The sequence below is a fragment of the Phragmites australis genome, chromosome 8 (assembly GCF_958298935.1).
Source record: "Phragmites australis chromosome 8, lpPhrAust1.1, whole genome shotgun sequence".
Classification (NCBI taxonomy): Eukaryota; Viridiplantae; Streptophyta; class Magnoliopsida; order Poales; family Poaceae; genus Phragmites; species Phragmites australis.
This window is the reverse complement of record NC_084928.1, coordinates 28627980-28654555: the sequence shown is the minus strand read 5'-3', so window position 1 is coordinate 28654555 and position 26576 is coordinate 28627980. Positions and strand designations below refer to the sequence as shown.

At 42.3% G+C, this 26576-nt stretch overlaps 1 protein-coding gene across 1 annotated transcript; it reads right to left on the bottom strand.

Annotated features, from left to right (window-relative positions):
• Window positions 1-3989: 3989 nt before the first annotated feature.
• LOC133926929 (serine/threonine-protein phosphatase PP2A-1 catalytic subunit) lies at window positions 3990-12818 on the bottom strand. The gene is made up of 6 exons (XM_062373102.1): window positions 12293-12818; window positions 11301-11415; window positions 8649-8757; window positions 8484-8561; window positions 6452-6643; window positions 3990-4450 (listed from the first exon to the last, which is right to left on the bottom strand). Exons 1-6 carry the CDS (start codon window positions 12543-12545, stop codon window positions 4277-4279), a joined length of 921 nt encoding a protein of 306 aa, XP_062229086.1. The 5' UTR covers window positions 12546-12818; the 3' UTR covers window positions 3990-4276.
• Between the last annotated feature and the right edge of the window lie 13758 nt (window positions 12819-26576).

Below are 26576 nucleotides of genomic sequence, written 5' to 3'. Positions count from 1 at the left end.
ATAACGATTAACTAGAATCCAATTCTGGTAGTCTCGGCACGTGTTTTGTGTCCAAGATGGGAATACATGCATTTCCAACATATAATATCACAACAAAGCTTAACAAAGAGTGAGTAATTAAACTATATTACAAGTTCTTAAGCACTTAACCATTTACACAATTTACAACAAAAGAAAGCTAGCAGGGTAAAGAACAGATCACCTCCTAACCAAAACTAGAAACTACGCAACGGATGATAACACCTATAAACACCAAAAGCTAGGTAAAATCATATGCCCTTAGGCTCCACCAAAAAGCATACCATATGAGTAGTTTGTCATTTCTGCCACCTACATTAGCGGACGTAAAGTAGCCAAACATGAGCTCCTCCTCACCGGCAAAACCTGAAAGAGCAGTGTGAGTATGAAGGTACTCGCAAGACTTAATCCATAATAGGAACATATAAATAACCTGACTCCAAGGGTTATGAATTGAGTCATTAGCAAGGAATATGCCACAAAGTTAAGTAAATACACATGCGTAAGCAACCTTAACACCTATGTGTGAGCACCTATACTTAACCGCATATATTTTTCTACTCTGTAACCTTCGACTTGCATATAAACGTAACTGGAACCATCTCAGAGCTTGCACAACTGTCGCAAGCTCTAAGTTATGGGTTGGGTAGTTCTCCTCATGGCGCTTCAACTGGCGTGAGGCATAAGCAACAACTCGACCTTCTTGCATGAGGACACATCCGAGGCCTATGTGGGAAGCATCGAAATAGACGTCAAAACCCTTGTCCACTTCGGGTTGATAAAGAACGGGAGCGGTCGTGAGCAGTTTCTTCAGAGTTTGGAAAGCTGACCCACATTCACTTAACCACTCGAATACACTTCCTTCCTTGCCATCACTCGACTTTTACCGGGACCTATGCATTGCTAAGCATTTCGAATAACTCTTAAGTTAGGCATCGACAAGGTTAACAAGGCTACAAGGATATGGATAATCAAGAACTCAAGGTAGAGGTAATGCAATTCGATATAGGTTCTACCAATATGAACTTGACATCGACTCGCTAACCATGCAATGGTACATAAGCGACAACTTATCAATTTAGACTCCATTCAATTCAAACAAAGGTGCAATATGCTTAGATGCTTGCCTTGCTGCTCTAGTGTTTGACTGATACTCCCGGCGCAACACTCACACAACTCAGGTAGATTGGCGTCGCCTTCACTCGCTTGGACCATCGACGCAACGCTCTCTAAATGAATCAAGAATGCATTGCATAAACAAATAAACGATGGAAAAAAATGTGCAAATGACTAGCTTTCCAAAGTTTGAAACCCTGGAAGATAACCTAAGTGCACAAAGCCTTGAAGAGCTAGCAGTCAGACCGACGTGCAAGTGGCGGTCAGACCACGAGCATGCAGAGAGTTTAGGGCCCAAGCGATTAGACCAAAGGCATGGTGGCGGTTAGAAAACCGACCAATAGTCAGACTGGCCCTAACAATGGTCTGACTCCTAAATTCAGATGTTTTGAACCGACCTACTAATTGTCAAATTGGCCCTAGTGGTGGTCAGATCGCCAGACCCTGCCAGTAGCACCTTCACGGGGTCGGCGAAACCTTCGATGCGAAGGGCACCAAAATACTCCATAGGACTAAGGGAACATATTCTATGATTGTTCAGACGACATGCATGGTCTGAACACGTAAAACCCAAAATTAAGATCTAGACCTAGTATTTACCAGGATTTCAATACGAAAATTGAAACAACGATCACCTAGGGCTAGAAAACAATAGGAAAACCACAACTAGGATCACTCTTTGATCCCCTCTCAAAACCGCAGCACCTAGCTACAACTATCTCTAGGCCTATAAGCACTAATCACTCTCTAATCTTGTGCTTAATTATCTTGGATGATCACTTTAAGCACTATGGTGGCTTGAATGTCTTCTCAAGTGTCTATGAACTTCTCTGGACATCCACACCTTCAAATGATTGAGTGAAGGGGTATTTATAGCCTCAAACCTGCTAATTAGCCGTTGCCCCAACGGCTCAGAAAAACTGTAAGGACCGGATGATCCGATGATAACAGTAGTATAAGCATCGGATCATCCGGTGAGTACAACAGAAAAAATTAGCGATTGGAACCCTCTCAAACTCATCTACAAACACCGGATTATCCTATGACGACTTACTGAATACCGGACAAATGCGTCACAACTCTCTAGGCGGTGAAGCCTAAACCGATCACAATGAGACTAAGGCTCAAATACCACTAGAATTAGCTAAACCTTGTGAAAGGTGTGAGGCTCTAAAACCAATTGTAGAGCAGGTGAGAGCCCTAGCTCTGATACCACTTATAGGGATCGATGATGTCATAAGGGGAGTGAATTATGACACTTAAAAACTAAACCAGCTCCAAAAACTACACAAGATAAATCTATATCAATTTCTTTCTAAATATGCTCTAGGTTTATCTAGTGTGTCTACTCTACCATTCACAAGAGATTGTAACCTACCTAGGAAGGTAAATTGCAAAAATATAAATGCGGAAGCATAAATAAAGTGGAGAGAGCAAACTCAGCACAAGAGATTTTTATCCCATGATATCGATAACATGAATATCACCCCTAGTCCACATTGAAACTCCATAAATAGATCCAAATATCATACATCTCGGGAGGGCATCAATCCATTGTAAGAAATAGAAACTCTCTCATTCCTACAAAATTGTAAACAACATATCAACATTATCCAATGTTATGTGCTTCTTTTCTACCAACAAACATGCACTTACACTAGATTTCAGGCACATGTAGTAAGCCCGAGCAAACATGTCTTGATATAATGATTGGAGGCCCACAACAGGCCTACCACAATCACAATTAGTGATAAGAAGAGCGGAAGGAACCGAGGCATTCTAGCAAGACACATCAGGATAATTTTCTAAGTTGATGTGCTCCCAGCCTCCCACTTGTGTTTACACCACAATCCTCTATAGCCCATCATACCCTACAACTACATAATTACGAAGTCGTTAGAAATTGGACATCCGTCTAACATATTATTGGCCACTACATTTATCATATAATTAAGCAACATAAGTATTCATAAATTATTTCTATACATAGGTACCAAATATCACATGCAAAACTATCTACATATCAAAATATGCCTGCTTCCTAACTCGTAAGCTGCAATTTAACATCATATCAATCTTATACTCAAAACTTCATCATCTCCATTCTAAACCCTAGCAACTCTAAATACACTAGAACAAAGCAAATGAATCCGAAATACATGGAGAGGATGAAGGATATACTTCCTAGTCGCATCACATGCAAAATCCAAGTGAAATTCAACCTCAAATCATCGGATTTGGAGGGGTGAGAGCAGAGCTAGTGGCCAAGAACCGAGCCTCGAGCTTAGGGTACGAGAGTAAAGGAGAGGACAGAAGAAGAGTGTTGTGACCTCTTTATTAGGTTGTCAGGCCATGTGGCGTGACAGAGCTAGAGTTACATTGGCTACACACGGGACATGCGTTGACCACGTGCTAACATAGCAAAACTTGTTACGCCGCTGCATGTGGCATGACCAAGGAAGTTACTTAATATAATTTAATCAAGGATGGGTTAGTAATAAAATAATATATTAAAATAAGTTACGAATAAATACACAAAGTACACGGCTTCCTGAAGAGAACCTAACAAAATTGGTGGGGCCGAAGGCTCAAGCAAGATATGGCTGAGTTGACTTCATAGAACGAGGTTCTCTTGGAAAATATAACATTTCAACAATGTAGCGTACAGAAGTCCACATAAAAAATAAAAAAAAAACCATCTTAAATCACCTGAACAAGTCGTGAACTTGTAAAACTAGCTGTTCGACCATGGAGCCTCAGATCTGAGTCAAACATCACTCAAATCCCACCAAGCCAAGAGGCAACGGCCAACGGGAACATCAGGCCCATCAGGCGCTGCATGTTCTGGAGACGTTAAAATATAATACGAAACAATTCCATTGCAGCTTCTCTTCTCTTTTGTCTCAGAATAATACAAAATAGAGGTACAAAGAAAAAGAAAATCCCAACACCATGTACGTTTAACATGCTCTATGAAGTTCCGAGAAGCAGCAGCAAAATCTCCACACGAAAGAATGACCGGTGGGGGTACAACGCGGCTCAAGGAAACACATGTTCTAAGGACAGCTCTACAGGCCCAGGCGGTGCGATAGAGGAGAGGGGCATCAACAGCGGCAAAGTTAAAAAGGAGTCGACACAGAGATTACAGAAAGTAGTCCGGGGTCTTGCGTGTTGTGTCCGGCTCGATTTGCCGTGGCGCTGGGTCAAATTGGAGGAAGTTCTGGTCCATATTCTCTCCGATTTCGAGAATTGCAGCCATATTACCACAACGATAACAGTAGTTTGGCGCGCTGAACACTGTGACAACGTTCTTATCCTGCGTCACACAATCAACACAAGGCAAAGCAGATTATTCAAGATTCTGTGGGGAAATGCTCCAATTTGATGCTCATATGTCAGTGATGGAATAAAAAAACATGATTCACGTGTACATTATATAAGTGATCCCTGCCTCCCTGAGATCAAGAATCAACCGGGACCAGACACCCAATGACACAACTTCATGCTCTTTAGAGAATTGTGTGATACATTATGTAAGTGATTGTAAATAATTCATCCAGATATTTAATTTACTGCTGGCCATCAAGATAAATAATCAGCAGTTTTACCATTTTATGATGTCATCAGTCTTTCGGTATAAAACCATGGAAAGAGTAATGGAGTTGATGCAGTGTACCTAGGGACGGCAATCGGGCGCAGCGGGCATGGGTAGTGCTCCCCCATACGCATATCCGCCAATTTTATCTCGCCCGCGGGCATACCCATGAGCACCCACAGGCGAAGAGCTAAGAAGACACCCATCACCCGTGGGCATACCCGTTTACCCACAGTCCCCTCCCCTCCCTTCATCTCCTCCCCCTACAGCAATCCACACCCAGTTCATACCAGCCACACAAAATGAAAACAGAACATCTAATCCACCCTGCTAGATCCAAGCCAAAGTCGACACCACGATCGGTGGAGCAGTGGATTTGGAGGCCATGATGGCGATTTGGAATGGGGAGAGGCCCAGCGCAAGGAGCTCCGCGGAGATGGGTGCAAGGGAGCAGTCGATACGGACACGCGGTTTGGAGGCCACAACGGCAATTTGGAATGGGGAGAGGCCTCGCGCAAGGAGCTCCGAGGAGATGTGGTTTGGAGCCACAACGGCGGCCACCTACTTCAGAGAGAGCCCGAGGCCCGTGCGGAAGGCAAGCACGGCATCTAGGTTGGAGGCAGACTTGAGGTGTGCGAGGCTCTTGGACACCTTGACGGCTTTGTGGCTAGGTGAGGTGCAAGCGATTCTAGAGTTAGAGATTGATGGGCCTTGGTATGGAGGTGGACGGGAACGAGTGGAGGCAGCGGCAAGGGGAGCGAAAGGAGGAAGGGGATCGGGACATGGGAGCAGGAGTGCAGGACCTAGGGGGCTGAGTGTGAGGGTATAGGTGTGGGGGTGGCGGCGGGGATTAGTGCATTAGGTGGATTGGACTAATTTGGTCTACCAGACTGGACCTACCTGTCAAAAAGTATATACAGGTAAACGGGTTTCACAGGCACGGATAGGCTTTGCCCATACCCGTACCCGTACCCGTATACCCGTCTGGTGGCGTTTCTCGCCCACAAACATGGCCGCTGGTACCAAATTTGAACCATACCCGACCCTATTAGGGTATTACCCGTGGGTAATTGGGTTAAATTGCCATCCCTAAATGTACCTTATCTCTTTTCTTCCTTTCAAGTTACACCTTATCTAATACATGGATAAATCATCATTTATTTTATGTTGGAAATAGTGTCATCATTTTCTTAACAGTTGTCTTAGAGAATTTAGCAGGATATAGACCTTATGCAACAAGGTAATTCAGGTATTATCTCATAATAAATGATTACTTCCTCCGTTCTTTTTTTGGACGGGAAGAACTTCCTCAGTTACAGAATATATGATGTTTTAGAAAGCGTGCAGTCAAACCTCTGTAACTTTGACCCCTAATTTAAACTGAACTATTTGGATTTGTCATATGGAAATGGTTTTGTTGGATTAGTGTAACAATTTTACATTTTTAATATCATTTCCATTTAAAAAGTAAAGTTCAGAGTTGCGTAATCGAGACAGTGCCGATGTCCAATACACCTTATATCTACGAACGGAAGGAGTGCTACAATGAGTATTCCTTATGTTTTGCAACAGAAATTCTTATCAATAATTAAAAGCCCCAGAAATATTTGCAAAATTTGGTTTGGCCCTACTTGAAAAAAACAAAGCCAAAAACAATTTGGTGAGCAGAGCTCCAAATGAAAACAATTTCGATGGTCAAAATTAAACACATTGGATACTAACCTGGCACCAATTGAACCCTTCCATTACAAGTTGATGAGCCCTTGAAATAAGACTAAGTCCGTTTGTATGGTTAAATTGCTGTGCGATATCTTGCCCAAATGTGTAGCCTGCCCCTCTTGGTGAAATTCCCCACCCACATCGGTCATCTGGATCAGACCACAAAAGATCACACATTGGTCCTTCATGCGGGACCTACAATCATTTTAGAGAACAGAGCAAAAATATTAATCAAGAGTAAACAAAAGTTGTGTAAAACAGCAAACCACTTCTATACAATAATAATGATATTTATACCCTAAAGCCCAATTGAGGGGTCAATTCTAGATCATTTAAGAAAAATCTGTGTCAAGAAATTGGATAGCTAAAATATTTAGGTGCCGATATTAAGTCTCTTTCTCACTGCAACTGAACTAGGAAGTAAAAAAATCATGCAGATCCAGAAAATGGAGTCAATGATATTCTATTTTGCCCTACAGAATTTCATCCAAACATAGAATAGAAAATCACACAACTACAACAAGGTGAACAAATCATTCCATAATCTGGATCTTCTTGTTTAGTTTCTATGGTTCTACCAACAATATCAATTGCATCTTGGTAAAACATTCAATTATACATCAGAAAATCACATTACTGCAAATTGATATTTGCTAAAGAATACTTATTGTATATCAGTGAACATTTATCATATGATATCAACAGTTCCATGGTGGCATTATCAACATGCAAAGAACACAAAGAGTGAACATCACAAAAGTACACTTTATTGCTTTCATTTCACAAAACCACACTTCTTTTGGGTTATGTACGCTTCTTTTATTCTATTTCATAGAACTACACTTTTTTGCAACGAATTTTCGCAAAACTACACTTTGAAGATTCTGGGCCCACATGGCATTCTCGTGGGTCCAGGCTGTTCAGCCAAACAGAAGTGTAGTTTTGTGAAATAGAAACAAAAAAGTGTAGTCTATGACAACATGCCTAAAAGATGTGTGGTTTTGTGAAATAGAAACAAATAAGTGTAGTTTTGTGATAGTTTACCCAAAAGAAGTGTAGTTCTGTGATATTTGCTCGAAAATAAATGAAATTCTTGGCACTTAAATAATTATAGTAGTTGTAGATGAAATAGAAACAAATAAGTGTAGTTTTGTGATAGTTTACCCAAAAGAAGTGTAGTTCTGTGATATTTGCTCGAAAATAAATGAAATTCTTGGCACTTAAATAATTATAGTAGTTGTAGAAAAAATTGCTCATCAGACCAGGATGCATCAGTGTTTCAATATAAGCTGCGTCATTATTAATTAATTAAAACTAAATAACTGATGACAATTAGCAATATAATAGTTTAACCAAAAAAACATAATGTACAATGATCACAGCGCAGGATATGCATAGAATTCCAATGCCACATCCAGGTGACAGTTATTAATAGCTGACGGAAGTTTCCAGGGTCATTTCTGGGCTTGTTGGGATCTGATACCATAAACTCAGGTATATGTGCTGACCATATACAGTCAGCTCACAGCTGGTTCAGATCGTCAGATTAAACAGTATCCCTCCAACATAGCGTGGATCTTTTCAACGCAAAACTAGCAGCTACTGCTATATAGCGTTGATTAAAACTGTCAGATGTCTATCTTCCAAAGTCTGTCACGCAAGTATCCGAGATGACATATACAAACCTTCTCTCATAGTTAACATCTCATCCCAGTACCACTTACAAGTAAATCAATATCAGAAGAGAATGCCCTCTAGTTTATGCACACATGCAAGATAAGTGGTTCAATCTCATCCAATGACCCAAAAGGCAAAAAGGGATTCTGCATGCACTCTTCTTCCTTACTAACCTACCTTACAGATATATTTAATATGTTCAATGGAACATCTAAGTCTTGATGACCAGAACTATCTAACACATCTTATTCACAAGGAAGATGTGCATAGAATAGTCTACAAGTTCAAATATGTGAGGTGTAAAATTATCCACAATTAGGCACTAGTTCACAGAGATCATGGAAAAACGGTTGCCAACCTCTTGTATGCGATCAAGAGCACGGATATTATCCAATGTATCCAGTGATGGAGAGAGACCACCATGTAGGCAAAAGATCTACAAAATGGAATTTTCCGCTTTCGTCAGGTATGCACAGAACTGTATTGTAAGTTTGTATACCAACAATATAACCAAAGAACAAACCTGGTTTTCTATAAGAGCTGTGAGAGGCAAATAATCAAACAAGTCCGTGAAATACTTCCATACATTTGCATTTCCGTACTTCCGTAGGCATTCATCATAGAAGCCATACCTGTAGCCAAACAATTCATGTAAAGAACACCCTAGCAATTTGGATGTGTTTGTATAGGTGCATTTCACAAGGTAGGCCGATGCAAGAAAGCAGCTGAGACAACATATGCTTCATGGCAAAATTTTGTTGTCACTTGACAACTGAAATTTGATCAAGCACAACCAAGGGTAAGAAAGAAAGATGAAACCAAATTTCCAAACCGTATGGGCCAAGTTGTCACATTTTAGTCAGTCAATTCAGCCAAACAAAACAGCTTTGGACTTCCCTTTCCCATGCAGTTTTAAGTTCAGAGTTTGCTCGGCTCCAAAAGGAGGGGAGGGAGGGAGGGTGAACATTGTATTCAACATCTAAAGCGGACTGAACTCTAGTTATTTGAAGCCACCATCAGAGTTCCGTCGGCTCCAGATATTGAAGCGATGGTGGCTTCAGGAGTGGGGAGCACGTCAATACCTCATTGGTTCATTACTCCATTACACATACAATTCTGCATAACCATAATACAGGATAATCTCTCGATCCTATGCTAATGACCTCCCTCACATCGAGCAAAACTAGGTTGAGTCTATAGGATGTTTTGAATCAATCGCATGCATGCCATAGAAAGCTTGACGTATTATTGGTCATTGTATGAAAAATCAGCAAATTGCTAAATAAACCAACCGAAATATTATTCGGTCAATCTGATTGTTAAAACTCTAAAACCGAAATCTATAATCCAATCCGCAATTTTTCAATCTAACTGAACCGGCGGAATAATCATCCCAAAATGCAGCTAAAAGTTATGAATGGGAAAAGCACAATGTAGGAAACCAAGAAGCATTGATCACAAAGAACACCCAGGGCATCTTTTTTTCTGGGGCAGTGTCCTAAGATAATGGTCTGACGACGAAGGACTGACAAGCATGGAAACAGGTAAGTGCGCTGGAAGCTTAGACAAGAATGTAGATAAGAGCCTCCTCACTTCTTTGGGATTGTTGTTGAGGGTTTAGGGGACCCATAAAGTATAAAGTACAGATATCCTACAGTTAGGAAACCAGTGAATGGAATCTGTATCCATGTCAGTTCTCCATCTTTGAATCTGCTCTAGAAGATTATTCTACTTCAATCAACATCTGTCAGTTCACCACATTCGAATCTACTCTAGAAGATTATTCTACTTCAATCAACATTCGCTCAGATTTAAAATGTGGATAGAGACAAATTTCAAGTTTCATTAGCATCCAATTATGTATAGAGAGAGAGAATATATATATGCACTGTGTTGCTATTCTGTGCCTATGCGGTTGCGGGATGTGCGCAGCGCGAATGATAGTTGCGCATAGGCGCAGAATAGCCTCACCGTATATGTGCAGACATGAACTACAGTGAGCATACCAGCAGAATATACATACAGTATATATGTAACTCACAGTGTTTCGGGTTGTAACTGGGGATGTGCGCAGTGCGAATAACAAATTGTAACTCACCGTGTTAGCTTCTCGTGTTGCAATTATGCATTTATGAACGTGAAGTTGCAACTGGTCTACCTAACGAGTTGTAACTCATAGTGTTTCGAGTTGTAACTGGGGATGTGCGCAGTGCGAATAACAAGTTGTAACTCACAGTGTTAACTTCTCGTGTTGCAATTAAGCATTTCTGGACATGAAGTTGTACCTGGTCTACCTACCAAGTTATAACTCATAGTGTTTCGGGTTGTAACAGGGGATGTGCGCAGTGCGAATAACAAGTTGTAACTCACAATGTTAGCTTCTCGTGTTGCAATTATGCATTTCTGGACGTGAAGTTGTAACTGGTCTACCTAACAAGTTGTAACTCACAGTGTTTCGGGTTGTAACTGAGGGATGTGCGCAGTGCGAATAGCAACTGCGCATAGGCGCAGAATAGCCTCGCCGTGTGTGTGTGTGTGTGTGTGTAGAGAGAGAGAGAGAGAGAATAAAAAGCTTTTGTTGCCTAACTTCAGCATAATGCTATGGGATTTCTGAAGCGAAAGCTAGGTTAAATATGTGGAGCTTTTTAGGACTATCTTGTAAACCTAAGCCCATTTCTACTACCACAAAAGCCAAATATGCTTAAGTAAGACAACAATGCAACAATCAAATTTATAAATGTTGTGCCAAAAATTGCTTTTATCACAGAAATTAGGTGAAGTCCAAATATTATGCTAGGTCAGCACTACAAGCATCCTGTTGTCCTTGAACATGGAAGTAAAGTAATGCAGTCTGTTTTAAACGAGCATCGTGAATGAAGGCTAGCCAAGTAAATGATGTAAAAAAGGCCAAAATGCTTTGACCTGAGTATTGCGAAGAAATAATGATACGGCCAGGAGATAAAGATAGCAATTGCCCTAATTCTCTAACAGTAGAAACTTTTAACGAATTTTGCACCCTAATATGGATTCACTACCAGGAAACAACCCATTTTCATTTTAGGGAAATTTACTCAATAATGCCCACATGTTTGCAGTAATTGCAATACAAAAGTCCTATGCTGAAATTAGCAATTGCCTAGTGCTTTAGAGTTCAGTTAGAGGAATAGGAACTCACACTTGAGTTATTTGTCTGCTCTCATGATTTCCTCTCAATATTGTGATTCTGTCTCTATAACGTACTTTAAGAGCCACTAACAATGTCACAGTCTCCACTGAGTAGTAGCCACGGTCTGCAGCAAATACACATAGTCAATTCAACTATAATATATAAGCAAATGAAACTATCCAAAGCAAATAAGTAATGGAAAATATAGATAGAAAGAAAAGCAGCTCCCTTTACAACTTAACCAAAAAAGTAGCATTCCCTGCCACATGCCTAACTAAATATACAGTACTAGAAAAGTAGGAAGCGACACATCTAAATTTCCAAGAATGTTTAATTGAATGGCATTCTGTTTGTGTAAAATCGTGGCGGTGTCCTTAAGTGCGTACAGATTTCAGACATCAAAGGCATGTGTTGTAGATGCATGTGTTGTAGATGCATGGTCTTACAATACACCATCAATTTCAAGAATGCTTTTCGTACACAATCAGTGTAACCAATACAGTAGCAGAACCAAGCAGCCCAGAATAAAGACAGCATCCTTATTTGCTTATCTAGCAGTAGAGAACAAACTATTCCGGGCAAACCTTTGAACTTCTTAACCGTGGTAACCATATACACTATCTAAGCCCATTATGGCTATAAGGGAATACCTTCTAAGGGAAAATACCTTCTATGTTCTGCAAAAGTTTCTACTCAGTCAACATATACCAAATCCAGAACACAATAACATCGTGAAACTCTTGCGATGTATGAAGCAACAGTAAGAAAACCATCATCAGTATAAACAATCTATTTAGCATCAGCAAGCCCAGCACACGGGCTCCAACCCCCACGCCCGAGCACATCAGCACCTCAGTTCCTGAGCAGGATCTGGCGAATTCAGCAGTAGCACTCTCCACCGAACCAGATCGAACCTATTCGCCAAATCCAAAGATCGACAGGAACCCAGCACGTGAAGTCGGCGGTTGGCGGCGTATGACCAAAGGAGGCGGGGGACTGACCGACGTAGTCGCCCATGAAGAGGTAGTTGGTGTCAGGCGCATCCCCACCGATGCGGAAGAGCTCGATGAGGTCGTAGAACTGGCCGTGGATGTCGCCGCAGACGGTGACGGGGCAGCGCACGGGCTGCACGTTCCACTCCTCCATGAGGATCGCCTTCGCCTGCTCGCAGAGTCCCTTCACCTCCGCCTCCGCCAGGAACTTGCACTCCCGCAGCTGCGAGATCTGCCGGTCCAGATCCGCGTGCGACGGCATCGCCGCTGCCCCTCCGCTCTACCTCACCTTCCCTTTTCCCTTACCTAGTTCACTCCGCCGAAGCAGCCGCAGCAGCCGAGGAGGAGCAAGGGTCCCGGCAAGCCCGCCCTCGATGATGGGGCTCGGGCAGCGAGGGTTTCGAGGGGATCAGAAGGGCGGAGGTGGAGCGGTGGGAGGAGGTGCTCATGCCTCCATTTCTGCTCTCGCTTCGCGGTGTTTGTTCGTGAGATGGGGGATTTTTTTTTTTTTTCCTTTTCCTCGCTGTCTTGGTATTTGTTTTGGATTTGGCTTTCGGCTTTTGGTTTGGTTTGGCGGTTTGGTCCTCGTCAAAATAATATTTTATGTTCCGGCAAAAAACAGAATAATATTTATGGGTTGTTTATGAGAGGAAAGGTGAGGGCGGAGTACTTTCAAGGTGGAGCGATTAGAGAGAATCACAGGATTTTTCGTGGTGGGGATGTCTGTGGGTTCTTATATTATATCATTGCTGAAAGTTTTTAGGAAATTGATCTCTCAAAAAAGAAAGTTTTTAGGAAATTGAAGTCCCCACTCTGATTCAGGATTTTTATGGAAATCGAAAGCCAAAAAACTAGAGTGTTTGACATGGATTGGATTTTTTATTTAATATACTCTTTGTATTCGATCCTAGCCTATTTTTGGCCCTAGCAGAGGCAAGTTTCGAAGACCCTTCGGCTAGAATTTTTCACCTTCGACAAATAAGTCTGGCTCCATTTTAGAGTGGCTTCGGAGAATTATAACTATTATTGTGTTTTGTCTGGCTAATAATTACAATAGTGCTATCAATTGATGAAAATATTGTGCATGAAGATGTGGTGTGTGTGGTATTATAGAAAAAAAAGAATAGTTTTTTTCTCTACCTGTCTATCTTTCATGCTAGAATTGTCTTTTTTGTCATGAGTAGAGGCCATACATCATAAGTAGAAGAATAAGTATCACGTAATCATTTTGTATAGTCAGAGTTGCAAAAAAAAAACCATATGTTTCGAAGCTTTGTATTAAATAACCTCAACATTTACGGTCATAAGGTTTAAAAAAGCCCACTATAACCCAAACATTTGACATGTCATAGCTTTAATCGGTTCATTACGTCAATTAGGGGATTTTTTAAAACCTTTTAACCATAAAACCTAGAGTTTTGTGAATAGGATTATAAAACATAGGGTTGAATCCTACTGGCAAATATCCGATGTTTTTTTCGCAACTATGATCATAATATTTTTAGAAGTTTTTCTTAAAAAGTATTGCATCATCCTTTATTTTTTTCAAGTTTAAACTAAGAAAATGTTCTAACAGAACACGAAAGGTTAAATTAACAAAACAGAGAAGATGTGTTTAATATGAAGAGAGATGTTTTTCTACATGACCAAAGTGCAAGTTTTTTGCCTAGCTACTCATGTTAAGAGGATCCTAGCAGCGGAGAGCCTCCAACAAAGTGCCTGGCCAAATGATCCATGGTACAAACTTTGGAACCAACACGATGAGATAGAGAATCACCTGGCTTTGAGATGTCATTTCACAAAGGGGGCATGGGTAATGCTTCCGTTCGGTAATGGAGATCTAGCGAATTTTGACTCATTCACAAACCCTACGAAATAGTTGGTTCAAGCATCTAAGAATTTTGACAAGCACATAAGATGAGCATTTCAGTCAAGCCGCCATTTACTTCTAGCGGAACATTTGAAAGAAGAGAATCAGAGAATGTTCCAAGGATAATACCTCATAACCTCACAAATTGCGGCGAACATTTGAAAGCAAAAAAAAAAACACAGAATAACAAAAATTGGCCATATTGGAGTAGCTCTTTCGAATGGTTTTTACACTATCTCGAGTTGTTTTGCTTCAAACGGTTGTTGTAGTTTCATGTTACGCTGCTTTTCTATTGTAAGCTATCTGAGCCCCACCGCTCATACAAAGTGTTATGGGCTCCTCTTCCATAATTTGTATTCCTATTACTTCTAATACAACTCGATATATCTTGTGTTAACCTTTTGAGAAAAAGATAGAGATGTTATTTTATTTTTGTTTTTCTCTCCTAATATATAGTTTGGTGGGGATTTTAATCTTTTTTCCCAACACTATCTGAGCGTTAGGTTGTATTAGATTAAAATAGCTGCAGCAGAGAAAATAAGCTCAAACCACATAGAATATATCTAGCACTAGCAGCGACAATCATCGTCAATCTCTGCCACCCTATGGCAACCGAACCTTGCAGCACTCAACGGTGTGTTATGAACCCATTCTAAAATTTACCAAGGAATCGCTAGTTGAGAACCACAACAACGGGAGAGAACAAACATGGCCCCACATGTGCAATTCGAAACGCACGATTCCAAACAAAAATGCATGCTTTCTTACTGCACACGGTCTTTATCCATGTGGTTATATTTTTATCATGTCTGTGGTATTTTGTGACAGTATAATATATATTTTTTTTTGTGTTTCGATTTTTCTTTCAATACATGAACAAAATCTAGATGTATCCGATGAACACATCACCACTATGATTGAGAGCTCTTTGCATTCGATTTTCTTTCCAAGTCATGCACAAATGTCTAAGCATCTCATGAACACATCAACGTTTATATAGTGTAGCAGGAGCAAGGAGGTTGTTATTACAGAACCAAAATCCTTTTTTTTTTGCCATTAATATGAATAGTGATAGATCCTTCATGGGGCTAGAGGAATTAACCTCAGACAGCTCATAGTTTTTCATAATTCTCGCAGTATATCTCTATCTCTAAGAAAGGAATCCCTTTATGAAAGAAAACTTCTCGTAGGTATCTAGGGTATCCCGTAAACTGAAAAGTTAGTACAACGCCCCCTTTATATACAAAGTCTAGGGCCCTTGCGGAAGACGAGTCTTTAGAGGTCATCTCAAGTGCCTACAAGTCTTTAGCGGTCATCACAAGCATCTACAAGTCTTTAGAAGTCGCACAAGTTAAAATATACCATAACTTGAGCAAAGTCACCGACTATGTTTATATCCATCTAGACTGGTCACGCACCATCTATTGTATAAACTCATATTAATACAAGACAAATATGATATAGGGTTATTATCGTAAGGGAGGCTCGAACCTATCTAAAAACTCATCTGTGTTGTAAGACCCGCGTTGCCGGGATCTCCTGTGCCTCCTGTATCAATCCCTAGATTACGTAGCTGATACGCACAGTATAACAGTTGTAGTATCACAGTCAAACTTCGTACATAAACTTAAGGTACTGAGTATAAAAGGCTTACAAACCGAACTACACATTACAAACCTTGCTCTAGCTGGAACTCCGTGACGACAATAGCACGCCGGGCCTCTACACAATGCAGCGAACTCGTTTGGGGGCGGCGGCCGGAGGGTAAGAGCGGCGCAGCGCAAATCGGGCAGCACCTCCCCTGCACGGGGAGGTGATCCACCTGCAAGAAAATGGGGCCTAAGGCCCCATGCAGCACGGCTCGAAGGCCAGCAGACACATGGAGCGCAAACGCACGCCGGCGATGAGAAATCGTCGACTGCAGACTCAATCACACGGCGGAACACGGCTACGCGCATGGAATCGCTACGGGGGTCGCCTACATGATAACTACGCGGCTCTAGGAGGGCGAGGGGGCTCACCAGAAGGGCGGATGGCGGCGGGTCATGGTGGCCGGCGTTTGGTCGAAGGATGACGGCGGAGCGGCTCGGCTTCACTGCGCGAGCGGCTTGCGTACGGCCTCCGGCGATCAAGCGGCGGCACGAGGACAGTGTCTAACCCCCGGTCCTCCTCGACAACACATCGGCGGCGGGTCATCGGCGGCGAGTAGCGGTGGCGTGAAACGGAGGTGACGGCGGTGAGTTTGGTGAAAGTGGGCAAACAGGGGCGTGGCCATGCTATTTATAGCGAGAGAAGGGGTAGCACGGCGAGAGGGGCACAGGCACGTGGCGCATCGCGCTGTCCTCGGCGAGCGACGGTGGCGGCACGAGGACGGCAGCGTGACGGTGGCGTGGCGGCTCCGGTCTATGGTCGGGCAATGCGCGACAAGAGGCTGCCAGCGCGCGCCTATGGCGGCGCTAACGCAGCTGCTAGGCATGGGCGCGGAAGGGGCTGAGAGAGGGGGAAGAGAGAGGAGAGTGAGCGGCGGTCGGCATGAGCTGGTGTGCCACGCTGGTGAAAAGAGAAGGGGGAGGAAGGAGACGCGCAAGCGGCGGCGATGGTTGACGCATGGCACGAACGGACGGCTCGGGCGGAGGCGCACTCTGCGCGGCGTCTTCCAACGCGGGCGCGCGGCAACGGGCTGAGGTCGAGGGAGTGGTGAAGTGGGCCGGGGCAACGCGGTTGCGGCCCTGCGCGAAGGAGAAGGCAACGGCCGAACGGGCTGGGGAGTTGGGCTGCGCAAGAGAGAAAGAAAAAGGGGGGGCGGCTAGGCTAAGAAGAGGGAGGGAATGAGAGAAGATGGCCCACTTGGAAAATGAAGGAGAAAAAGAAAGAGAGAATTAATTAGAGTTTTGGGGTAATTCAATTTGGAAATTTGAATTTGGATTAAGATTAAGTTCTTTTGAAATATTTGGACTTGGATCTCGAGACTTTGAAGATGATTTGAATCCATGAATTTGAATCAATTTAGATTTGAGCTGCGCAAAGACTAAGAGGAAGTTTGAAATTGAGAGACATTCAATTTCAAACCTCCACACAAAGATCCATGAAAATCTCCAGCAACGCATATAAACCAACTTGATGCGGCGACTATATTGGAACTACTTCTAGTACATTTTGGAATACCTACTCAACTCAACAACTCCAACGCATATGAGTGTGCATATACTGACATATACACCCATCTACGTACCCATCTTAATCAAGTTATCTAATCCTAAAAAGTTTTTAATTTGGAGCTAACTTTGTAATTAACCACATGCCTAACTCAGGACATTACATGTGTGTTCCTGTGATTCATCTATTTAAAGGATCCTCCTTTTATTCTACAAGTTCGTAACATCGGCAGTTCACCAATCGTCGACAGCTGACGCCGTCCGTAGGGATCATGATAATAGGCGTTTAAGATTCTGCACAAAACATGTTATCAGCTTCACCCAAGTCTATGTCGAGGGTCGGTTTTTCGGATGAGGGGTTCTACGACAACTTCACCTCTCTCCCTGGCGAGCTGGTGATCAATCGGGTGAATTTCGACGAAGATCTTTCCAATGACGATTCTAGCGATGAGGTAAATCACTTTATGGATCAAAATGCTAAGGATTACGACATCAAGTTCGAACCACTCGACTGCTAGGATAATCGTGAATACCCAATTCATCACAGTCGGGATCTTTCCCTACAAATTCTAACAACATGGATTGTAAAGGTACATATCCGGAGAAATCCGATGACAAATACATGATGGATCTAGATACTTCATCTAGTGGAGGTTACCCCCGAGAAGACTTCACCATCGTAGATGGGGGTAACAGTCCGGACCATCATGATGATGACCCTACAAATAGATATGGCCCTTCCACTCCGAGTCTAGGTGTTGGCCAGCAACAGACGATCACACCGCCCTAGAACCTAAACCCTAATGGAGCGTCGATTTTACCATATCACAACCGTCAGTAGGGGGCTTAATACTTCAGATCTGCGACTGCCAAGATGCTTCTTCTTCTATAAGAGGCCCTCATGTGTCCACCGATCATAGATCTGATGACCCTGACCGACAAGGACTGGATGGACTCGGTGATCGACTTGACCAAAGAGGTTCTCATCAAGGCCGAGAATTCCCATCAAGCCCTAGCCGAAAATAGTGCTACCTGGGGTAGATCGTGAAATCCCCCATCGTGACATGTATTGGACTCAGAGAGACGTTAGCCCTAGAACAAGGCTTCTCAGGATGACAACCAGGCAAATAATTGTCGTCGAACCTCGCCAGTCAAAAATCATCTGATCAACAACTTGAGCGAGGTCATCGACAATCAGCGAAGACATCTGAGGACCCCCGAGGTGGCGTCATCTGCCCCTCCCCGACCCCCGTGGAAAAAACACATGAGGCTGTCGGAGCCAAGGAAGGCACCATCAACGGGTGTGTGGTCTTCTCTCTAGATCTATGGAATGTAAAGTGGTCGGTAAGGTTCCGCCCCAGGTCGATCGAGAAGTACAAAAAGGGCACCAATCATGTTGAGTTCCTCTAGATTTATACCACAACCATCTAAACAGCTGGTGGGAATGAGAAAGTAATGGTGAATTATCTTCCCACAACCCTTGAAGGGATAGCCATGACATGGTTAACTAATCTAGCATCAGGGAAAATCTACTCATGGGTGCAACTTTGTGACATGTTCTGAGCTAACTTTCAGGGTATGTACATTCTGCCTGGCATGAAAAATGACCTCCATCGTTGCGAGTAGATGGAGAATGAAACCTTGCGCGAGTTCATGTGCCATTTCAACAACACCCAAAACACCATCCTCAAGATGAACGACTATGATGTCATTCAGGCGATCACTCAAGGGGTCGAGAGCCGACAGTGGTTGAAGACATCACTAGAAAGGAGCTCAAAATAGTTAAAGAGCTTATGTAGATCGTTGATAAGTCTAGTAGGGACAAGGACACACTCCTCTACGTCAAGGAGAAGACTCGGGCATCAAGCGTCCTCAACACGGGCTCGACAACGATAAGGGCAAGAACAAGTGTAAGAAGAACACCAAGAGAAGTAAGGGCAAGAACGCTAAATCTGATGAAGTTTTTGTAGATCTGCTCGATATCTGCCTTAGTCATGACCGCAACCATAGCACCTCGAGATGCAAACCCAAAAACTCGGGGGCTTGGTTCCACAACTAGTCTAGAACCCATGTGAGAGCCCATACGCAATCTCCAAAGTAATAAGGGTCACTGCTTATCAACTTAATCTAGTATGTATCATTTAGGCTTAAGATAATAGGTCTACGATAGCTCGTGGGTCATCGATAAACTCTGTCGGTCCTAAATGTTTGTACTAAGAATACCTCTTTGTAATAATAAAGATCATATTGCCTAGGAAGTCAATCAAGTTCTTTTCCAGCTTTTATTGTCTGCTTGCGCATCCTCGTCCCAGCAATCGGGGTAAGTCGCTTCCCGGGTTCTTCATCCTAAACGCACACCCAGGGCGGCAAAAAGTTTTTTTCGACCCAAAGGCAATATGACGTCTCTTCACTTTATTACGTTCTTACCATTTAGACTGCCTACTCGAAAACTTTTCCGAATAGACAGTCGGGGGCTTAACACTAGGAGCTTAAAATCCAAAACAACATATTATGTACCTTCTGAAAGAAAATTCCAACAAGAAGAGAATGATCGTTACATTGCAAACTCAAAGCTGATATAAGGCTGCTCTTAATAAGCACTTCTATTAGCGATTGACACGTCCCAAACTAATTGAAGGACAAAGTCAATAAGAAGACTACGATATGCTGTCAAAAACGTCCAGTACAAAATACTACCATCAAATGCGAAGAGCGTTTAAATTCCTACCGAACTAACAAAAGCTACCATGTGTTTATTATAGACTGCAAGGTAAAGAAAAAAGAAAAACTACGGTGAGGACACAATCTCGAAATCCATCTCGCCCACAAAAGTCCATCTCGAGGATGAAATTTAATTATGGAGGGAAGGCTGTAAGATCCTAAAAAAAAAAAAAGGAAACAAGAACCATTGTGTAATTAAAGTATTAAGAGGGGCTTTAGCTGAAGTATATTAGTGCATTTCAATCTAGAATGGATCTCTAGCTCTCTGCAACAATATACCTTCTTATCATCTTGTGCTGAAGCAAAAGAAATAAGAAAAATCTGAGATAACACAGTAAAGGGAAGACAATAAATTCATGGCCACGTCTATACCTCCTTGGTCTTCACGTATCCTTGCAGATAGAGACCATGAACTCAACTGGGGTAGAAACTAACCTCAACCCAGGTTCAAGTGTACACTCTATATTCTACTCCTTCTCTGATTGTGGTATGCACCAAAACACACCAAAAATTCCTAAATCGACAGGATGGTAGGGTTGAGAGATGCTAAGAGAAATCAGGGGAAGTGAAGTGATATGGCTACTAAGGTATGTCTCACCTCTAGCAGAGTTTTGCTTTCTTATTGCCTTTGATTTCTACGTCTTTCTCCTTATTCATACTACTTCCTCTCATGTTCGTACATGAATCTGCTAGTATCAAGCACCAGCTACTTTTGATTAGAGAAGGGTTAAGCTTCCACACTTACGAAATGTGCTTTTGTCCCAGTAGCAAGCCAATACTAACCTGAAGCTAACAACCTCGGAGCTTGCATCCTACTACTAGTTGGGGCAGATTTTAGACCTGGACAACTGGGGCTGTGACCCCAATTGTGATCTAAAAATTCCTAGTACCTCCTAATTTTCTTAGGCCCAAATTGATATTCCACTAGTTGGCCTAAGCTTCAACTTAGCCCATGTCCTAGGTGCTAAGGCCCAACTTTCACTTCACCTTTCTCGCTCGCCTCCATCTCTCTCGCCTCTCGATCGCTCTCGCTTGCCTCCATCTCTCGACTGCTCGTGCTTGACATAGCAAAACCCTAGCCGCTTACCTGCCCCTTTAGCCGAAGTTGCCTAACACGGCCCCAATCCGACATAACTCGGCAACTGCTAAGCGCCGATGCACAGGGGCAGGACCAGCCGCCTAGGGTGGGTGCACTTGTGCACGACCGCACAAGCGCACAACGGCACATGACAGGGGCACTCCGCCACTGCAGAGCGCCATGGTGCTCGCCGCAAGAGTACGGAGGCCAGAGCAATAGGGCCAGGGTGGTACTGTGGCAAGGCAGGTGGCAGGCCAATCCAGGCAGCATGTGGCACGAAGTAGGCGATAGACGGTAGGCCAATCCAGCAACTGAGCAGCATGAAGCAAGGGGTAGGCCTAGGCCAGCAGCCTGCTGCAGTAGCAGTAGGTAATTGCTCCTCTCCCCGAGTCCCCAATTCCCCATTTCTTCTTTAATTTGATTAAATTTTGTATCATTTGCGCACAACTGATTATATTTATATTACATCTTGGAGATTATAGTTAATTGGTACTAGAATTACACAATAAAAAGGACCAAGACATTACCATCTTACCATGTTACCGCTCCTATTCCTGTAGTACTATCTAGCCAACCTCCTCTAGAACCAGAAAATGAAGAACAAGAAACACTAGAGGAAACAGTAAGAAACAAAGTTAGCAATACTAATATCAATCCTCATGTTGTACCTATTCCAATGAAATTGTCACTGATCTTGGTCTTTGCATACCAATTGAGCAAATGGATCCGAACATTAGGGATGCTGCCAAAAGGGAGTATATTTCGATGGATTCATGCCAACCAAAAGGTCATAATTATCCACAAAGTATAATAAAAGAATGTAATAGAAATATTCATGAAGGATGGTTCAAAAGTCATGCTTGGTTGGAATACAATGTTGGTAAGGATGCTACCTTTTGCTTTTATTCTTTCCTCTTTAAACAACCAAGAGGCAAAAATTTTGGTATTGAATCCTTCACTAATATTGGGTTTCGTAGATGGAAATATGGAACTACAAATTTGAATGGTCATGCTAAAGGCATTGCTCACAATAATGCATTATGAGTGTCGGAGGACGAACTCCGCAAGCGGGGATCCTGAGGGACCCCCTTTGAGATTCGGCCGGAGGGATGATTCTGAATCTACCCCGTACGTGGATTTAATGCGAGTATGTGAGATGTAGGCGGGACGGATGGTCGTCTGCTAGTGAGAGTAAATGCTTGAGGGATTTTAGACAAGTTCGGGCCGCCGGAGCGTAATACCCTACTCCTGTGTGTATGCTATTAATACTCTTGAAATGCCTCTCTTTGGATTTCTTGTGTTACAAGGTTTTTTGTCTACGTCTAGAACTTCGGTCTTGCTTCGAGCTTGGTGAACCTCTACTCCACTTCTCAGACTTGTGTGCTGTATCTCTCCCAGAACTTGTGCTTGAGCTTGTCCGAACTTGTTCGACCTGTCCTTTTCTGGAGTGCACCCCCTTTTATACCATCGGGGGAGGCTTGACGTGCCCAAAAAGGAGGGCACGAGTTCCCATGAGCCATAAATGGAAAGCAACCATCATGGGGCTGCAGTTTAACGTTACAGGGGGTTGAAAATGCGCCCTCGGTCAGTCATGTCGCCCATTACACCAACTTCAGCAGGTGCAGGGGGGCCCACTGGGCAGCCGCTGGGCAACCCCGCATGCTCGCTCGGTCAGAGCTGGTCTGACACAGCAGGGCGGCAGGCGATATGTCTCGAGCCCAGCGACGATATCTCCAAGCCGTTTCCCTTATGGACCTTGCAGGGTGACGTGCGATGGGACCCGTCGCATTAAATGTTCCCACGCCTTTCTGCCAGGCGGTGGCAGGGACTGATGTACTCAGTACGACAGGCGTGGGGGGAGTGGTTGGAATCGACAGGCCACGCTCCCTCTTAAATGCAGCATCGGGCCCCTCACCAATTGACACCTCATCACTGAGCCCTTGTGGGGTCCACCAGCAAGGGGCTTCTCAGGTCCTCGAGGAACTCTGGGTGCTTGGGGACTACTGTTCATAGCCCCGAGCGCCCTCTCTCGGATATGTCTCTTCTCGGTCCTCAGGGAACTCCGGGTACTCGGGGACCATTGTTCGTGGCCCCGAGCATCCCTCCCGGAACTGGCTCTTCTCGAATCCTCGGGGAACTACGGGTACTCAGGGACCACTGTTCATGGCCCCGAGCACCCCTCTCGGAACTGGGTCTTCTCAGGTCCTCGAGGAACTACGGGTACTCGGAGACCACTGTTCATGACCCTGAGCACCCCTCTCGGAACTGGGTCTTTTCGGGCCTTGGGGAGATGGTCCCTGAGGGAAGGAGCCACGTGGCATTCTGCTGTCTTGACCTCGGAACTCGGGGACCCCTGGTTCCCATGTCATCGACAATAAGGCTTACAAAAATCAGAGGTAAAGTGTGTCACATGTGATAACTAGTGGGAAAAGGAAGAAAAATGATGAATACAAAGGTTGTATGCTTGTTATATTAGGAGTTATAAGATTTCTTCTATTGCAAGCACATGCTTTTCGTGGACATGACAGTTTTCTAGCTCAAGCAATAAGGGAAACTTTTTGGAGTAGATAGAATGGTATAAAGCTAAGGATAAAAATGTTGCACATCTGCTTTGTTACAATCAAATGACTTCACCAGAAATTCAAAAAGACTTGTGCAAAGCTTGTGCAAAAAAACCACCCAAGGCATTATTGCAGATATTGGGGATAGCTATTTCTCTATTCTTGTTGATGAGGCTCAAGATGCATATATCAAAGAGCAAATGGTTGTGGTTTTGAGGTTAGTATCTAATATTTTGTTTGCTATTTTTTATTTAAAAGCTCACCATATTAATTACTAACAATGCTTCTTTCTCCATGCAGGTATGTTAATTCACAGGGTCAAGTGATTGAGAAAATCCAGCCTTTTGAGAATGTTGCTGACACAACATTATCTTCTCTAAAGGAAGCTTTGGATTGTATGTTTGCTTTCAATGGTTTATCTATGTCTAAATTGCACGGGCAAGGATATGATGGGGCATCAAACATGAGAGGAGAATTTCATGGGTTGCAAAGACGGATATTGGATGGGAATCCATATGCTTTTTATATACATTGCTCTGCACATCGGTTGCAATTAGTGGTTGTTTCAGTTGCCAAGTGTTGTTCTTTTATCTTTGATTTCTTTCATACATCCACTCTGATTGTGAACACTGTTAATGCTTCTTGTAAGAGAAGAGATCAATTGACCCAACGACACCATGAGAATCTTGTGAGTCAATTGGGCAATGGTGATATTTTTTTAGGGAGAGAGAAAAATCAAGAAACCAACCTTGCACGACCCGGGGATACTCGATGGGGTTCACACCACAAAATATTGTGTCATATTATTCTCATATGGGATGCAGTTCTAGAGGTATTGGAGAATATGGCTGATGATGCTTCCAACGGGGAAAAGAAATACATGGCTTCAAGTTTGTTGAAACAAATGGAGTGTTTTGAATTTATGATTATATTACATCTTATGATCAGATTATTGGGTATAACTAATGATTGTCACAATGCTTGCAAAGAAAAGATCAGAACATTGTTTGTGCAGTAGGTTTAATTGGGACCACGTTGTAGAAAATTAATGAAATGCGAGAGAATGGTTGGGAGGACCTAGTTGAGTAGGTAAAGGCCTTTTATCTTCTACATCACATCAATATACCAAATATGAAAGATACAATAATTGTTAGGGGTTGTTCAAGAGGTTATGATGGACAATTGCTAATTCACTATCATCACTTCAAATATGAAAATTTTAATGTGGTGAATGATCAAATTATTATGGAATTAAACAATCGCTTTGCTAAAAGATTTACTCAATTATTTAGATGCATTATTTGTCTAGATCCAAAGAACTCTTTTGCCAACTATGATAAAGTTAAATGTTTAGAATTGGCTAAGATTTTTGCTGCCGACTTCTTCCAATATGACCTTCTAATCTTTAATGACCAAATTGACATATTCGTTGTTGATGTGAGAGATGATCCTAGTTTTACAAGTTGTCATGACCTTAGTAATCTTACTATTAAGATAGTTCAAATTGATAGACAGATGTTTTTCCATTGGTTTATCGCTTCATCGAATTGGCTTTGATTTTGTTGGTTGCAACTGCTACAGTTGAAAGAGGCTTCTTAGCTATGAAAATTATCAAGACTAAATTAAGAAATAAGACGTTGAATGAGTGGTTGAATCATAGGATGATTTATTATATTTAGCAAGATACTTTTGTAAGCATCAAAGATGAAGATATTTCATATCATTTTCAAGAATTAAAGAGTCGTATAAAATGACACCTCGATTATATCTAGTTAGTGCTAGTGGTATGTTGTATTCTTGATTACTAATTTTTGTTCATTAATTAATTATAATTTTACATCCTAGTTTTTTTACCTATGCAACTTGTAATTATAGGTTCAGTTTCATATGCTATTATCGATGAAAACATGAGAGATTCGGATGAACAAAATACTCATTAATAGGTAATTACTTTTGTATCATTGTATATTTTTATATAATTCGTTAGTTTGTTATACCATATAAGTATGTAGTTGAAGTACTATCTAAATTATATATTTTTTGCTTTATTTTTGTTATATATTGATATGTGATCCAGTTTAAGTAATTTAGGCATTTAGTTGTTAGCTCGGATCTTACCGGACGCAGAGCTCTTCTACTGAGGGCTGCATGTGCAAGCACCAAGGCTGCAGCACGCAGAGAGATAAGTAGAACATATAAGATAGAAAAAAATCTTTTGGGTGTAGTCTAACCAGCCGTCGACTCAAACATTTATGGAGCTCGAGCATCGGCAAAGGTGGAGACAAGGGTGCAGACACCATGGAGCAAGGGGGGAGGCAGTGTGGAATGGATGTGACATACGGAGGAGGATTGGGAGTGGTACGTGGCGCACGTTGGAGCAAAAAGACACAAGACGGGCAAATGCGGAGGGTATGAGGCCGCTTCTAATATTTTATTTCTTAGGAGTTGTCTAAAAGAGATAGAATAAGAAATTTATATTAAAAACAAGCTTCCAATTATGTGTTACTTATTTCTTAAGGTATTTTAAAGTAATTTACTATCTTATAATCATCTAGAATTGCTAGAAGAGTTAGTTTCTTCCCAAAAAAAAAAAAAACTCTTCCTCTATACTCTTTAAATTACTTGTCACATCATCTTTTTATTTAAATGAATACCTAATTAATATTAAGAAACTAGCATTGAGAATGGTATAAGCAAAACAAGCACTTTCGATGCTGATCTCGTGGTGTTACACCTTAGCGAGGCAGGATGAATGGAAGGCGGCTACATGACATATTAGGTTCCTTTAAGTAGTAGTAGAAATATATATCGTAAATGAACATTCATTACCATAAAAAAGGTTAAGCTATACTAAATTTTTCACAAAACTACAATATATCAATTGAATAAAAAGACCTTTTCATGGATA

What these genes read in the sequence shown, in the direction of transcription:
- LOC133926929 (XM_062373102.1), bottom strand. Translation starts at nt 12,545, where the DNA reads ATGCCGTCGCACGCGGATCTGGACCGGCAGATCTCGCAGCTGCGGGAG. An exon ending in CTTCATGGGCGACTACGTCG is followed by an intron (nt 11,416 to 12,292) that starts GTCAGTCCCCCG and finishes TATTTGCTGCAG; the next exon opens with ACCGTGGCTACTACTCAGTG. An exon ending in AAGGGTTCAATTGGTGCCAG is followed by an intron (nt 4,451 to 6,451) that starts GTTAGTATCCAA and finishes TGTGTGACGCAG; the next exon opens with GATAAGAACGTTGTCACAGT.